This window comes from Sphaeramia orbicularis, chromosome 18 (assembly GCF_902148855.1).
Source record: "Sphaeramia orbicularis chromosome 18, fSphaOr1.1, whole genome shotgun sequence".
NCBI classification, from domain to species: domain Eukaryota; kingdom Metazoa; phylum Chordata; class Actinopteri; order Kurtiformes; family Apogonidae; genus Sphaeramia; species Sphaeramia orbicularis.
Genome location: NC_043974.1, coordinates 33,186,563 through 33,202,208, shown reverse-complemented (window position 1 = coordinate 33,202,208; position 15,646 = coordinate 33,186,563). Strand labels below are relative to the sequence as shown.

The following is a 15,646-nucleotide window of genomic DNA, read 5'->3' as shown; positions in this document are numbered from 1 at the left end:
AATAAAACTGAGGTTAGATTAAGATTGGATTGTTTGATTTATTTTCAGATGAAGTGGGTCAATTAGTCCTCAACAAACATCGTGTCAGAATAATCCCTCGTGCATTTTTACTAAAACTGTCTGAATAAACATTAAATAAGACCTTAACAGATATTTAAAGCTGCAGTGTTTAAGGAACCAACAGCAGAACTATCGAGGTGTTTAGATCTACACGAGCATCAAAATAATGACAGCTTGTTTTCGGTTTCAAGATTTCAGCTAATTTGTAGTATTTATCTGTAAACTTTGGAGTGCTTAGCTTGTTTTTATAAAATTTGTGATTTCAACACATTTGTAGGTTTTTCTGTTGTAAAATTAGCTGAGCTTTTAGCTTGCCAGTATTACATAAAATTCAGAGGGGTTTTAACTTGTTTAGCTGTTTTTCCTTTACAGTTGGATGTTGTAGTTCATTTGTAGGATATCTTGCACAGTTTGAGTAGTTTTAGCTCATTTTCAGCTTGTTTGTAGCTTGTTTTTATAAAATTTGTTGAGATTTCAACACATTTGCAAGTTTTCTCTTGTAAAATTAGCTGAGCTTTTAGCTTGTTTTAAGCATTGTATGTAAAATTCAGAGGGTTTTTAACTTGTACCTTTTTCTATCAGATTTGTAGTTTTTAGCTTATTTGTAGCATTTATCTGTAAAATTAGGTCAGTTTTTAGCTAATTTGTAGTATACCTCAGTTTCGAGAGTTGTAGCTCTTTTGTAACTTTTCTGTAACATTTGCCATTTTTACCTCATTTGTAGCATTTATCTGTAAAATTTGGAGTTTTTAACTTGTTTGTGGCTTGGTTTTATAAAATTTGTTGATTTCAACACATTTGTAGGTTTTCTGTTGTAAAATTAGCTGAGTGTTTAGGTTGTTTTAAGCATTTTATGTAAAAGTTGGAGGGTTTTTAACTTGTTTGTAGTCTTTTTTCCTGTACAATTGGAAGTTTTAGTTCATTTGTAGGATATCTTGCACAGTTTGAGTAGTTTTAGCCCATTTTCAGCTTGTTTGTAGCTTGTTTTTATAAAATTTGTTGAGATTTCAACACATTTGCAAGTTTTCGCTTGTAAAATTAGCTGAGCTTTTAGCTTGTTTTAAGCATTTTATGTAAAATTCAGAGGGTTTTTAACTTGTATCTTTTTCTATCAGATTTGTAGTTTTTAGCTTATTTGTAGCATTTTTCTTTAAAATTAGGTCAGTTTTTTTTAGCTCATTTGTAGTATATCTCATACAATTTGAAGAGTTGTCGCCCATTTGTAATTTTTCTGTAAAATTTGCCATTTTTACCTAAAATTTGTTGATTTCAACACAGGTTTTCTGTTGTAAAATTAGCTGAGCTTTCAGCTTGTCTTAAGCATTTTATGTAAAATTCAGAGGGTTTTTAACTTGTGTGTAGCTTTTTTCCTGTACAGTTTGAGGTTTTAGTTCATTTGTAGCAATATCTTGCACAATTTGAGTACTTTTCACTCATTTTTAACTTGTTTGTACCTTGTTTTTAGAAAATTTGTTGAGATTTCAACACATTTGCAAGTTTTCTCTTGTAAAATTAGCTAAGTGTTTAGCTTGTTTTAAGCATTTTATGTAAAATTTTTAGGGTTTTTAACGTGTTTGTATCTTTTTCCTACGATTTGTAGTTTTTAGCTCATTTCTAGTGTTTCATACAATTTGGAGAGATGTAGCTCGTTTGTAACTTTTCTGTAACATTTGCCATTTTTACCTCATTTTTAGCCTTTATCTGTAAAATCTGGAGAGTTTTTAGGTTCTTTGGAAATTTTACAGGAAAAAAAAGCTAAGGTTTTAACTCAATGAGAGCATTTCTCTGAAATGTGGGTTTTTAACTTACTTGTAGCTTTTTTTAATTTGCAGTTTTTGGCTCATTTATAGCACTTCTCTGTAAGATTAGCTATATTTTGTAGCTCATTTGTAAATTTCAGTGAAGTTTGACTATAATTGGTTTGTAGTTTGGTTTTAGCTCATTTTTCTAAAATTTGTTAGCACATTTTAAGGCTTTCTTGTGTAAAATTAGCGGAGATTTTAGATCATTTTTAAATTTTCTGTAAAATCTGTTGAGTTTACATTGCTTGCAGCTTTTTGCATTTAGTGTGTATCTGTAAAACTTGTGATTTTTTTGCCTCTTTTCCCGATAAACTGGTTGAGTTTTTACCTAAATTGCAGCATTTTTCTGTATAATTTGGGGAGTTTAACTAATTTGTAGCATTGTTCTTGCAGTATTAGTTAGTTTCTAACTCTTATGTAGCATATTTCTGCAAAATTAGTTGAATTTTTAGCTCATTTGCAGGTTTTTCCAGAAACTTTACGTTTAATTTTTTTTTTTTTTTTTTTTTTTTAACCTTCGATCTCTGTAGTTTGCATTCTTATTGACCAACATAAACACTGTCATTACTTCCTGTAGAGAATATCAACACAAACTGTTTTTTTGTCCGCTGTAGATGACGTTGTGGGGGTTTTCAGTTGGTCAAAAGGTGCAACTCCACAACTAGACGTCACTAAAATCACACCCTGAACCTTTAATCAGCCTCTACGGTGTTAACGTTCTTAAAGTGTTTTATTGTTTACCTATTAACATATTTACGACACTATTTAGTGTCATTAATACCTGGTTAAGAGACTCTGAAATCTGTATGTTGACATTTAATAATCTAATGTAAATCATCGATGTTTTCTGTTTGTTTTGTTCCATTGTGTCAACAGACTCAGAGACTACACCTGTTGTTTTCCTCTCCTTTAGCCTCAGATCATACAGTCATTCTAATCTGGTGGAATTGATTTTTCTCCCATTATCCTGATAAACTGAAGGGTTGAGATCATCAATACGTGACTGTTGGACTTCCTGCTTCTGTGCGAAAGGAAAAGCCAAACAAAGTTACGGCGCCACTGACATAACTGTTCATGTCTTTATGATTTGATTTTATTTGTCTAAACCCAGGAGGGACTGTGTTTCAGAGTTGACAAGGAAGTTCTTGATGAAATGGATTTAACCTTTATTCAACTGACGACATTTGGACAAACTCCAGGTTTTTACTGGATTCCTGTTAAAGGATACAGATTAACTATAAAATATTACTATGAATTTAAGTCTTTTACAGGTTACTTTTTTGTATTTAGTGATAACTTACACTGAACTCAATGTTAGTGCTGAAAAAATACAGGGTGTCCAAAATGAACGACAACAAAGTCTTTTTGAACTATTTCCCTGTAGAATTAGTTGAGCTTTTAACTTGGTTGAAGCTTTTTTTTCCTATAAATTTGCATCTTAAAGAAAAGGTTTTGGATTCAGTATTAGTGCTGTAGAACAGAACGAACAAATACAATTTTAGAGAGGTTTTAACTTTTGAGTTTTTCACTCATTACTAGCTTTTCTGTAAAATTTGGAGTATTTTAATTTGTAGTTTTTAACCACTTTTTAGCCTTTTACATGATACTTTTATGTATTAAATGACAGCTTATACTGAAGACTCTTAAAGAAAAAGCTTTTAATACAATGTTGCTGTAAAATTTGAATTGATTAAGTGTTAAGCTTGTTTGTAAATTTTGCAGAATTTGTACCTCAGTTGCTTTTTTTCTTTGCAGTGTTTACCTAATTTGTAGCATTTTTGCTAAATATTAGAGAGTTTTTAGCTCATTTGTAGCATTTTTCCTATAACATGAATTATGTCTTAAATATTTGTCTTTTGTAGTTTTTCGTTTGTTTCATCTTATTTACATAATTCTTTAACACCACATTTAACTCGTGTCATTTTTATCTTATTTTCTGTCTTGTTTCATGTTTGACATCATTCTTTTTTATCTTCTAAACTTTCTGTCTCATTGTTTTACGTAATTTAAATTTTTTTTTTTTTTGACATTCTTCATTTTTTGTTTTTACCACTGGCCATTTTTCATCTGGTTGCAGCTCTTACATCATTATCTTTTGCTCTTTTTTTGTCTTGTTGCTTGTTTTTAGTTTTTTTTTTTTTTTCTTATTGCATGTTTTACATCATTCCTCATCTTTTGTCATTTAAATTTTTTTCATCTTGTTCCATCTTTTACATCATTTTTGTCTTTTACTTGTTTTTTTTGCCATGCTGCATCTTTTTTTGTCTTACATCATTTTTCTTTTTTCATTTTTCATCATTTCATCTGGGTTTTTTTGTTCCATTTCATTTTTTTTTAACAGTTTTCATCTCATCTCATCCTATGCTTTACATTACTTTTATCTTTTGTCATTTTTCTCTCTTTGCATTATTAAATTCTCCCAGAGAACAATCCTTTTATTTCTTAATTCACAGTTAATATTTCTCTTATTCTGACAGTAGGTAACACATTAAAATCTGCCTATTTTAGACCCTAAGTTTGGGAAAGGCACCTGTTGCATGTTAACCCTTTCAGTGCCATGGGCCGATTAAATCGGCTTTATGAATACAACCTTTAAAGTGCCACGGGCCGATCAGATCGGCTTTGGAGAACACGCCATATTTGTGTACAAACAAACCATCTACCCCCATTTCTTTCTCACATTTCGATGACGTTCTTTCAAATCTTCTTGCAAATTACGATCAAAAATGAATCGGCTGCGTCCGGTGCGTTTTGAATCTAAGTAGCAATCGGTCGGATGTTACCGAGCGGTTTTTGACCAAGGAAGAGCTCGCGTTTCATTTTCTGCTTGGGAAATTTTATGAATGAATTTATGAATGAAATCATATGCAAATTAGATGGCCATTTTGTAGTAATATCGTAAACACAGCAATCGGTCAAAACAGTCCCATCTGCTAGAAAATGAGTTCTGATGACGATTCAGACTTCGATTATAAAAACGACGCGAAATACTGAAAAACGGCCAAATTCTGTGGCACTTTTAAGGCTTATTAGCCCCTTAACTGTCTGGCACCGAAAGAGTTAAAAACAATGCGTGCACACTTGAAAACCCTCAGCCTGACTTATCAGGCACACTACTGCCCCCAGCGGCCTGACTTATCAGTGCATGCCAAAGTTTTTTGGCATGACAGACGGACGGACGACCAACTAATGACAATTCAGCACCTGCAGCTGACGTCACTGGTCATGTGATTGTTATTTACACCGTCATATTGGTAGGCACGCTATCTGGATCCAGAAAGTCAGAACTGTTGCTTTATATCGCGTTTTTCTTTGGACTCGTGTTTTGTTATCTGCGAGTATGTCTGCTTGTGATAAAGGCACCATAGATGAGTTTCAATGTTTACTAACAAGAGTGATGCACGCACAACTCGGAGGCCAAAACATGAGTACCAGCTACCAGCCGGCTGCGTACACCTCTAGGCTCTCCCCCGGAACTCGTGAACGAGCCGATGTTAGCTCTAAAATGGTCCATTAAAGGTGGGGTCTGAGATCTTAGAAAAATGGTTCGAGCAAGCTACATTTAGAAAATGCGCAGTTGAAAAGTCTAAACGCCTTTCGTCAGATGTCTCTCCCTTTTTTTTCCACGCCGCTAAGCGCAACAGACACGCAGGCTAACTATACTGAGAAGCTACGCTAACCGCGGTAATAACTATAAAACAGCGGTCGGCAGAACAGAACCACCGCTGCCACTAATGGAACCCAGCGGTCTGTATGCCTAACTTATACTTGGTGAAAGCTAAGTAATAAACGGCACGCAGGAGTTTAGCAGGTCCATCGTTTAACAAGCTACGAACTCGGCGTGACTTCCGCCTCCAAGACTTAATGTATGCATACGTCACATGAAACTCATCTATAGCAACCAACCACAACACGTGGTTACCATGATCACACTGCTTAAAGCTTTATGTTATTGTAGATCTACACAGGAGAAAGATAAATATCACCAACAATGGGCAATTGTATGATCCGAGGAAAGCTTGCCTACCAATATGGCGTCGTAAACAGAAAACCACGTGATCACGTGACGTATGTGCAAAACCTGAATACCCTGCAGCCAGTGTGACCGAGGATAAAAACAGATGTTATGCTGTAAAATCTTGTTAATTTTTACAGAACAATTAAACCATTAAATTCAATAAGCAACAATTTACATTTGCAGTTTGGTTGGAAACATATTCATACAGTAAATTATAATGAATGTAGATATTTCTGTAAATCTGAGGGATTTTTGAGCTTTAAAATATCAATTAAAGTATTAAAGTTTGTGTTATTAACATTTTTAAAGGATAGTTTGTAGATGTAAACATTTTCATTATGTTATTTTACTCTTTTCACACTAAAACATGGACAAAAGTTTAGAGTTGTTATTTTACTGGCATATGTGGCCCCTGAACTAAAATGATTTTAACATCCCTGTCCCAGGGGAAACTCATCTATCCTACTTTCCCCACATTTGCGTATTTCTGAATAAGTGTTACTTTTCCACCAATCAGAGCAGAGCATCGGGCATGTGATTTCCCAGAAGTAGTCGTTCGTTTATCGCCTGCTGTAAAAGTTCTTGTTCTCACCTCGAGGGTAAACGTGTGCCATCGTATGCCAGGAAAGGAGGTGGTTTTCATGTCAGGGACGTTTGCAGAATGTCCCCTGAAAGAGTCATAAAATGAGTCCAAAGATCAGAGAGACACACAGAGCAACAAAAACCAGTGAGAGACGGCGTCTGATGTCCAGTCATCGCCACCAGACGACCTGCACGCAGCAACAAACCTCCGCTCCACCATGGACACAGGTTCATACTTTAACACTTCTATTTATGCATTTAATGATGATTTACACTGAAGAGTCTCAAAGAAAAGGCTTTTAATTCAAGGTTAAGGCTGGAGCTTATTCTATTCGTTGTATTTGATGTAAGGTTTGCTTTATAAGTTAATGTTCTTAGATGATTTTATGTCAAAACAAAGACAGTAGATATTGTTGTTCATGCAGTAGAACTTTATAAATGCCATGTCAATGTTTTAGTTTAATGATAGTATTGGGAGAACAGAATGAGAGTTTTAAGTTTGTAGCTTTTCTCTGGAAATTTTTGTGAGTTTTTCAGTCATTACTAGCATTTGTCTGTAAAATCTGCGAAGTTCTTTGTTGTATTTTTTGTAAAATTTTGATTTTTTTAGTTTAAGTTTTTAGGTTTTTCTTGTAAAAGTTTGCATTTTTAGCTCATTTTGTAGCCTTTTCTGTAGATTTTGGAATTTTTAAGCACAGGACTAGCTTTCTGGAAAATTTGCAGTTTTTAACATTTTGCAGCATTTTTCTGTAAAATTCTGGCTTTTTCAGTCATCCCTAGCTTTTGTGTATTTTCTTTTTTTTGTATTTTTGGTAAAATTTAAAATTTTTTAGTTTTAAAAATTGTTTAAAGCGTTTTCTTTTAGCTCATTTGTAGCATTTTCTGTAACTTCTGAAATTCTTAAGCACATCACTGGCTTTTTTTTCTGTAAAATTTACAATTCTTAATTTTTTGTTGTATTTTTCTGAAAATTTTTGAATTTTTTGTTTATTGCTAGTTTTTTTCTATAAAATCTGTAGTTTTTACTCATTTGTAGCATTTTCCTGTACATTCTGTACTTGCTTTTTTCTATAAAATGTACAGATTTTTAAACATTTTTGCAGCATTTTTCAGAAAAATTGAGTTTTTAACTCATTTGTAGCTTTTATCCCAGTAAAATGTATAAAATTTCACCTCATTCGTTGCATTTTTCTGTAAAATTTGAGGAGTTTTTAGGTTCTTTATAACATTTTTAGCATTTTACAATTTTTGTTTAAGTATTTAAAGACAAGTTATACTGAAGAGTCTTAAAAAAGGCTTTTGATTCAATGTAAAGTCTGGAGTTTATTCTATTTATTGCATTTGAATCAACATTTGTTTGGAAGTCACGGTTTTGAGATGATTTTAGGTCACAAACATTTCCTGTTTCGGTTTCCACTTTAAGGTGTTTCAGTTTATTTGTTGAAATGTGAATTAAATCGTGTTTCGTCCACTAGGAGTGAAGCATCCGACCACTGTGAAGAGGGGAATTCTAAAAACAGATAAAAGTAGGTGTAACCGTCACTTTTGTCCGATGATTGAACTCAACCTTTGCCTGATGTGGTGTCAGGGACCATGAATGGGATGAAAAGCTTGTAAAATCCTCTATCGCTCATGGACTGAATCCAACATGATAACGCTCTTTACCCACAGCTTTAATTGGACACATTTTGCCAAGTCACTGTAAGAGCTGACGGGAATCGGATTTACAGCTCTTAGGAATCTACCCTGTAAACGTTTATGAAAGTCAGCTTTGCCTTCTGTTTCTTCTTCCCTTTCGGTCATTTATTACAACCCTTAAGTAAAACTGCATCCTCAAATCCATTACTTAAATTCATTAACAAATGAGAGATTTGGCAGTTTTTACCTTGTTTGTAGCATTTTTCTGTAATTTTTGTGGAGTTTTTATTTCATTTGCATTTTTTTTTATTGTAATATGAGTTTTTTGCTCATTGTTACCTTTTTTCTACAAAATTTATACTTCAATTGGAGCATTTTTCTATAAATGTTGGGTAGATTTTAACTTGTTTTCAACTTTTTCCTGTAAAATTTTGTGTTTTTACCTCATTTGTAGCTTTTTTGTACATTTCTTTGTTTTTGATTTTCACTGCTTTAACTTGTACTTTTCCATCTTTTCTGGACTTTTACTATTTCTAAAGTTTATTTTCTGATCTTTGCAGCTCGGTCCAAGGGCTCCAGTGTGACCCTTAGCAGCACCATTGGGGGTGGCATCACCTGGAGCAGCCCGGACGACAGTGCCCCGGCCCACAACTCGTTCCCCGCCGACCCCCAGGTACAACTGAGCTTTCATTCCTGGCTTTTTATGTAAACTGTGCAGTGTGCACTTTGACTTCATAGCATTTTTCTGTTCATTTTGTAGAGCTTTTAACTGATTTCAATTTTGTTCATATAAAATGCAAGTTTTTATCTTGTTTCTATCATTTTCTGCCAATTTTGCAGAGTTGTTACATAATTTGTACCAGTTTTCAGCAGTGTTTTTCTCCATTTGTAAAATTTTTTCCTGTGTAATTTGGAGAGTTTAACTTGTTTGTAGCATTTTTCTTTAAAATTTGTAGTTTTTTTTTTTTTTTTTTTTTTACCTCATTACTAGCTTCTTCTATAGTTTTTACTTTGTATCATTTTTCTATAAATTTGATTTTTTTTTTTTTTTTCAAACTTACTTTGTTGAATTTTTCTGTGAACTTTGCAGTTTTTAGCTGACACATCCCACTGTTTTTGCTGTGGTGTGTATTTTCGGGTTTCACGTCAAATGAGGGTTTTGAGTTTTTCTTTTTTTTTCTGGTTTTGCTGCAGAATCATCCCCGTCAGAAGAGCTTGAAGGATCTGCGGAGTCTGCAGGAGTGTGTTCAGTTCATCCAAGACTGGAAGCTGCAGGTGGACCGGGTGTGCAAGGTAAGACCGACACAAATATTGACTTTACTCAGCTTCATCTACTGCTTCAAACATTAACTCATCAGTTGATCAGGTGTTGGACAGCAAACATTTAGAGATAATTGACCCTATGTTTGTCATATTACTGGACAAATGTTCCTCAGATTGACTGAATATCTTTGAATGTTTTGTCTGCAGGCACTAGAGGACATTTGACTGGATATCAGATGTTTTCAGGGTATTTCAGGTTTTTATTTTAAGTAGTTTTATGACACAGAGGCAACACTAAACTACACACACATTAAGGGAGATGTGTGGATTAAAGTCTCATATTCAGGTTAAACCCTTGGACTTAAAAACGTTAAAATGCAAATGGTAGAGGGTTTTAAATTCATAAAAACAGGTTCCATGCTGGTTCTATTGTGTTTCCTGACCGCAAACTGTCACTTTAAGGCTTCTGTTTTTACAACTCTGGACCAAATAATGGATTAAATGGTTAAAACTCTGAACTCTTCTCCCAAAAAATTTAATAAGAGTTATTTCAATCAAGTAAAAGGCCTTGTTTGTGGTAAACAAGTCTCAGATTTTAATAACTTTTAGCCAGTAACAAACTAAAACAATGATTTCAGAAAGTAATAACAAGAATGTTTTCCTTACTTTAAGAGTGAAAACAGTTGAATAACTTCTCAGTTTCTTAAACAGCTATATTTTCATTGTAATAAACATAACTGACTGAGACATTTTTTTATTTCAAAATTTCAGTGGCTAAATTTTTATTTATTTCTTTTTTTGGGGGGGTGGGGGGTCTCTCAGTACATCTTTCATCATACATCTATGACTGGAAAAAAATACAACTCTTTATTATTATTATTATTATTATTATTATTATTATTATTATTATTATTATTATTATTATTATTAATAATAATAATAATAATAATAATAATAAAGAGTTGTATTTTTTTTTCCAGTTATAGATGTATGATCAACAATAACAACAATACAATGACTTGTATAGTAAAGAAACGCTGGTTTTCTTGCTTTTACTTACTTTATTTTAAGTTTTCAGTCACACTTTTCAACAGTTAAACTATTATTCTTGTCCTATAAACTGTCTCCACCAGTTTGGAAGATTTTGTTTGCTTTGCACAAGATAATTTAAGTTTATTTAAGGATAATCAAATGTAGGTTTGGCAATAAAACAGAAAGCATGTGGAAAACAAATCCGTATCTTTTTTATTGCTCAGATTACAAAGCTATAAATCAAAGATCATGAACTGTATCCAATTTATTGTTAAGATTTAATGATCAGGTTATGAAACACTTATATAATATGTGAATACTTTATATAAATCATTTTTACTTATTTAATTCATATAGTCTTAATTACTTATACTACTGAATGATTATGTAACGCTGTTAAAAGTTCACAGCTTCAGGTAAAAGTCAAAATGAACAAATGTTTTGTTGAATATCGGTTCAGGTCGACTATAATTTACAGCCTCAAAGATTGCATAAGCGTTGCCGTGGAAACAGATGAAGATGATTGACAGGGCTGAGGTTCACGTAATAGGTTTATTGACAAGTTTACGACTCTGTTACATGTCCTCGTGTCCTGCTGACACACACGTATGACACATATGACATCATGTTCTATGTTATGTTTCTGATCTTTGACCTGAAAAAACCTGAAAGGAAGCCCCTTGAAAACGATATGCTTAACAGTTTTTATATGACAAAACTCATCAACAGGTGCAGTGCATTATCAATTTGTGCTTATCCTTAAAATATTTTTTAATAGTATAATGTTGCTTTTTTCTGTAAATTCTGCAAGATTTTTTAACTTTTTCACAGCTTTTTGCCTGTAAAATTTTGATTTACCAAATTTGTAGCATTTTTCTGTGAATTCTGGAAAATTTGTAGCTTTTTTTTATGTAAACTTTTCAGTGTTTAGCTCATTACTAGCTTTTGTTCTGTTAAATTTGCAGAGTTTTTACCTAATTTTTAGCATTTTTCTGTATGTTCTGGAAGCTTTTTAACTTGCTTGTAGCTTTTTGCCAATAAAAGTTTTAGTCTTCATCTCATTTGTAGCACTTTTCTGTAAATGTCAGAGGTTTGAGGGTTTTTTTTTTTTTGCTCATTACTAGCTTTTTCATGTAAATTTTCTGGCGGTTTTCAATAGGAACTGGTCCAGTGGAGGCCTTTTAATCGGACTTACAGTGTGTGTTGGGTTTTCTCAGGGCGACGGTGACGACCCAGATGAAGGAACCAGCGTTAGAGGGAAGACGAGCTCCGACCGCCGAACCGAGCGCAGCCTGGAGGAAAGCAGGAAACTGATCCTTGAGTGGGCCAACGAACTCCGACATGTCGATAAGGTCGGTTCTAAAACTGTAAAAACACAAACCCCAACATTAACCCTCAGGCCTTCAGTGTCCACTTCCAAAAAACTGATACAAAAACTCCACAGATTTATATTTTCAGGTTTGTGGGATAAGTAAATCTAATTTTATGGACTGGTTTTGCAGCTGCTGAAAGACAGTCCGTGGGAATCTGAGGCCGAGAAGGTGGAGAGCAAAGACAGCAGCGACGCGGCTCAGCTGAGGATCATGGAATGGGCGAAAGAGCTGCAGGAGATATTAGAGGTGAAAAACCAACAAACAATTAACAGACAACAGTTAAAGTCACCAAACAGCCAAGAAACTACAGAAGTTGGATTAGATTAGAACTCAAATGTAAAAAAAAAAACCAAACAAACAAAAAAAAGACAGTTATTGAGTATTTGGTATTTTTGTTTATGGCTCAAGTTGATGAAATAAAAAAATGTGAAGACAAAAAAAATTAAATGGGTCATATTTATCTAAACCCACTTTTATTAGTCTTTGGTTCATTTATTTGTGTATTTGGACCCTAATAGTTCAAAATGTTTGAATTTGAACCCTCCAGGTGCTGCAAAGCTATCTTTATATTCATTCTGCCAAAAATCGAGTGTTTTCAACAACCTGTTTTAATTCCTTCTTAATTTGCTACGTTTTATAACTAGTTACGTCACAACATTTGCACATACAAGGTCCAGACTTCCGACAAACATTTCTCTGAGTACACCATAATTGTTTGTCAGCAGCAGCGGTTGTAGTCCATACTGAAAATATGTTCAAACTTCGAGATGATTACCTAAAATGTCCAGTTGTTGGTTGAACAGGACAGAGCATTCAGAATTCATACCCAAACGTAACATTTATAGATTATGCAGACCACAGGGAAATGTTTGAAAATGCATAATTCCATTTAAAAAAGCAAAATATCACTCCTTCAAAAATAAATTATATGAAAAACATTTCGATGTTACTATGGTGCTGCACAGATTACGCACTTCTGGTGATTAGGAAGGGCATCCACTTTTAAAATGTAGAATGTTTAATGAAGTTAGTTGGGTTTTATATTATTGTTTATACTGTAAATGTATTTCTCTAGAGTTGTAAACTAGCTAAATGCTATATTCTCCTTCTGCAGAACAACAGATTTTCTAAATGTCCACCATGTTTCACTGTGTTGTCTCAGATAAATAACCAAATGTTACTGTTGCTGGTTTCCTTCAGTGCCTGAATGTGTCCTTAAAGTATTGATGTGTGTGTTTGCAGAAATGTGGCGTGCATAGCAATGAGTTGGGGAAAGTTCTGCGTTACCTGGGCCTGAAGAAACAACGTTTGGCCAAAATACTGCCGCTGGTGGAGTTCATCACCTGGTCTCTGCTCAAACAGGACAGCACGGTGAGAAAAGGCCAATAGCCACTGCAGGAAATGACCAAAAGAGTGGGAAAAACAGAACGTAAAACACTGAGTCTGGATCAAGCATTTTTGGCATTAGATAAATATGGTTTGATTTAAGAATATTTGCCTAGAGTCTGTCTGTTTTTACAATGAACAGCATGTGAGTTCAAAGTATAATCTGTTTTATATTTGTTAGGTGTGAATAATCAAACTGAAATCACAGCTCTGACCTGAATTGGCAATTGGCTCTGAGTTATCAATAATATCAGCAGGTTACGAAATACTTATATGAACCCTGTTCTATGATTTAGTTTATATGACGCTGATCCACATCGACTCCGATAAGCTCCAATTATCAGAGAGAAGATAAACTGTCATCCCATTTACAGACCAGGTGTGGTTTCCATAAACAAAGTTCATCCAGGAAGGACACCCTCTTACTGAAGGAATAGGATAATATCATATAAATGCTGCTCCTGTGAAACCCAGTCTCATGTTTTCTGTCTTTTTCTTTGTTTCCAGAAGCTGATTCCACAGTTGTGGTTACTGGCAAAACAAAAGACCTGGAAAGCAGGAATTCCACGATACATCCCCAGCTCAGGTGGGAACCAGAATGGCTTTAAAAGTTCCATTAGGCTACATTTATACTGAAGTGTTTCAGTTTACCAACTGAATAAATAGTGTTTCAGGAATTATGAGGAAAACTGTGACTTAAAGAAGCTGAAAAGTGTTTGATAAAAAAACTTAACACCAAATGATTTATAAAACCATTGTTTTAAGTATGAATCATTAACATGGGAAATAACTGAGCTGCCTTTATTCTATTTCAGTTTATTTTGTGTTGATCTTTATCCTTTTTATTGCTCCTTTTAGTTTTCATTAATACCTCAGGTGTGACTGAACTTGGTGAATGTTTATCATTTTAAATGTGGGAGAAAAGTTGAGTTTTATCAAACCCAGTGGTTAGATATAAAAGTTATTTGGTACAAGTTTTTCATCCTCTGCTGTAGTAAAGATAAGTGTAATAATTGTAAAATGTGTTTCTTTCCAGTCTGGAGTTGGATCTGCAGCGCAGCAGGTGGGAAACCATGAAAACATGTTTATTAACAATCACAATAATAATAATAATAATAATAATAATAATAATGATAATTTTGAAAAAATCTATAATAAAACAGAGTCAATCACCTCCTGTAGAAGCTCACGGTTCCTCTTCTTCCAAACAGATGACGTGGTTCTGGACCCGATGACCAACCACCCGTGGCTGCAGCTGTCCGACGACCAGCGCCGGGTCCAGGAGGCCATGTGTGAGTCTGACCCGCCGTACAGCTCACAGCGCTTCGACACCTGGACCTGTGTCCTGGGCTGGGAGGGCTACAACAGCGGGCGCCACTACTGGGAGGTGGACATCGCCAACAACGGCTACTGGCGTGTGGGTGTGACCACGGCGGACTCCAAGAGGCACGGCCGCTTCCCCATGACCCCCCGGCAGGGCTACTGGGTCCTGTGGCGAAGCACGCACCAGTTCTACGCCTGCACCAAGCCTGAGATGCCGCTGCCCACCAGCCTCATTCCACGACGCGTTGGGATCTACTTAGACTACGAGGAAGGCCAAATCTCCTTCTACAACGCAGAAACCAGGTCCCACATCTTCACCTTCAACGGGAGCTTCAGAGGGAAGCTGTACCCGCTGTTCGCGCCGCTGGACGGTCGCACGCTTATGACCATCACACCACAGCCTCAGAAAACAGCGACTGCACTGTTGGAGATGTTTTAGATCCGTCTGTACAGGGTGATCAGGATGTAATGTGGCACAGTCATGTACCTTTATTAGCTGATGAATACGATATACTGAAGCTGCTCAACTATTCACCATCTATACGTATAACTCTGAAAAAGTCAACCCAGTTTATGACACTAAACCAAACTATGTTAAGGTTAAAACTAATTCACTGGTTTGTGAATAATGATGAAAAATATCAGCTAGAATAAGATGAGTATATACATAAAAACAGAGAGAAAAGATGTAAACAGTTGTGGAAAAAAGTTTTTGGACACCCTTCAAATCTCAAATATCATACTTTTTTGTGTTTCTAAAGGTGTGGCTCCATCAGACAGACACAAACAAATGCAAATCTTTTTTTGTTTTTTTCATCGTTGAAAAAAATAAGAAAACTAAATTCTGTCATGTCCTGGATGTGTTTCATTATCTGCTCAAACATCCAGTTTTGACCTCGATGGAACTGAGCATGTGCAGAAGGAACATGTGCTCAATGACTTAAGAGTGATTCTTAATGCAATATATCACAAATCCACAGGGTGTCAAAAAACTTTATGCCGCACTGTATATAGAAAAACATTTATGCGATCATTGCACTCTTAAAAAAAATGGAGATGAACAAACACTGAAAACATCAAGAAGTTAAAAGTACAAAAGGAGTTTTAGAGCCAAACTGATGATAAAATCAATCAATATTCAGAATAAAGTCAAAATATTTAGAGAAAAA

General features: G+C 34.7%; 1 protein-coding gene across 1 annotated transcript; it reads left to right on the top strand.

Annotated features, from left to right (window-relative positions):
- Positions 1–5,286: 5,286 nt before the first annotated feature.
- LOC115438341 (zinc-binding protein A33) lies at positions 5,287–15,244 on the top strand. Its single transcript, XM_030161916.1, has 9 exons — positions 5,287–5,341; positions 8,661–8,773; positions 9,295–9,393; positions 11,613–11,747; positions 11,898–12,014; positions 13,011–13,139; positions 13,662–13,740; positions 14,191–14,217; positions 14,366–15,244. The coding sequence occupies exons 1-9, from the start codon at positions 5,287–5,289 to the stop codon at positions 14,914–14,916; spliced, it is 1,305 nt and encodes a 434-aa protein (XP_030017776.1). The 3' UTR covers positions 14,917–15,244.
- Positions 15,245–15,646: the final 402 nt, after the last annotated feature.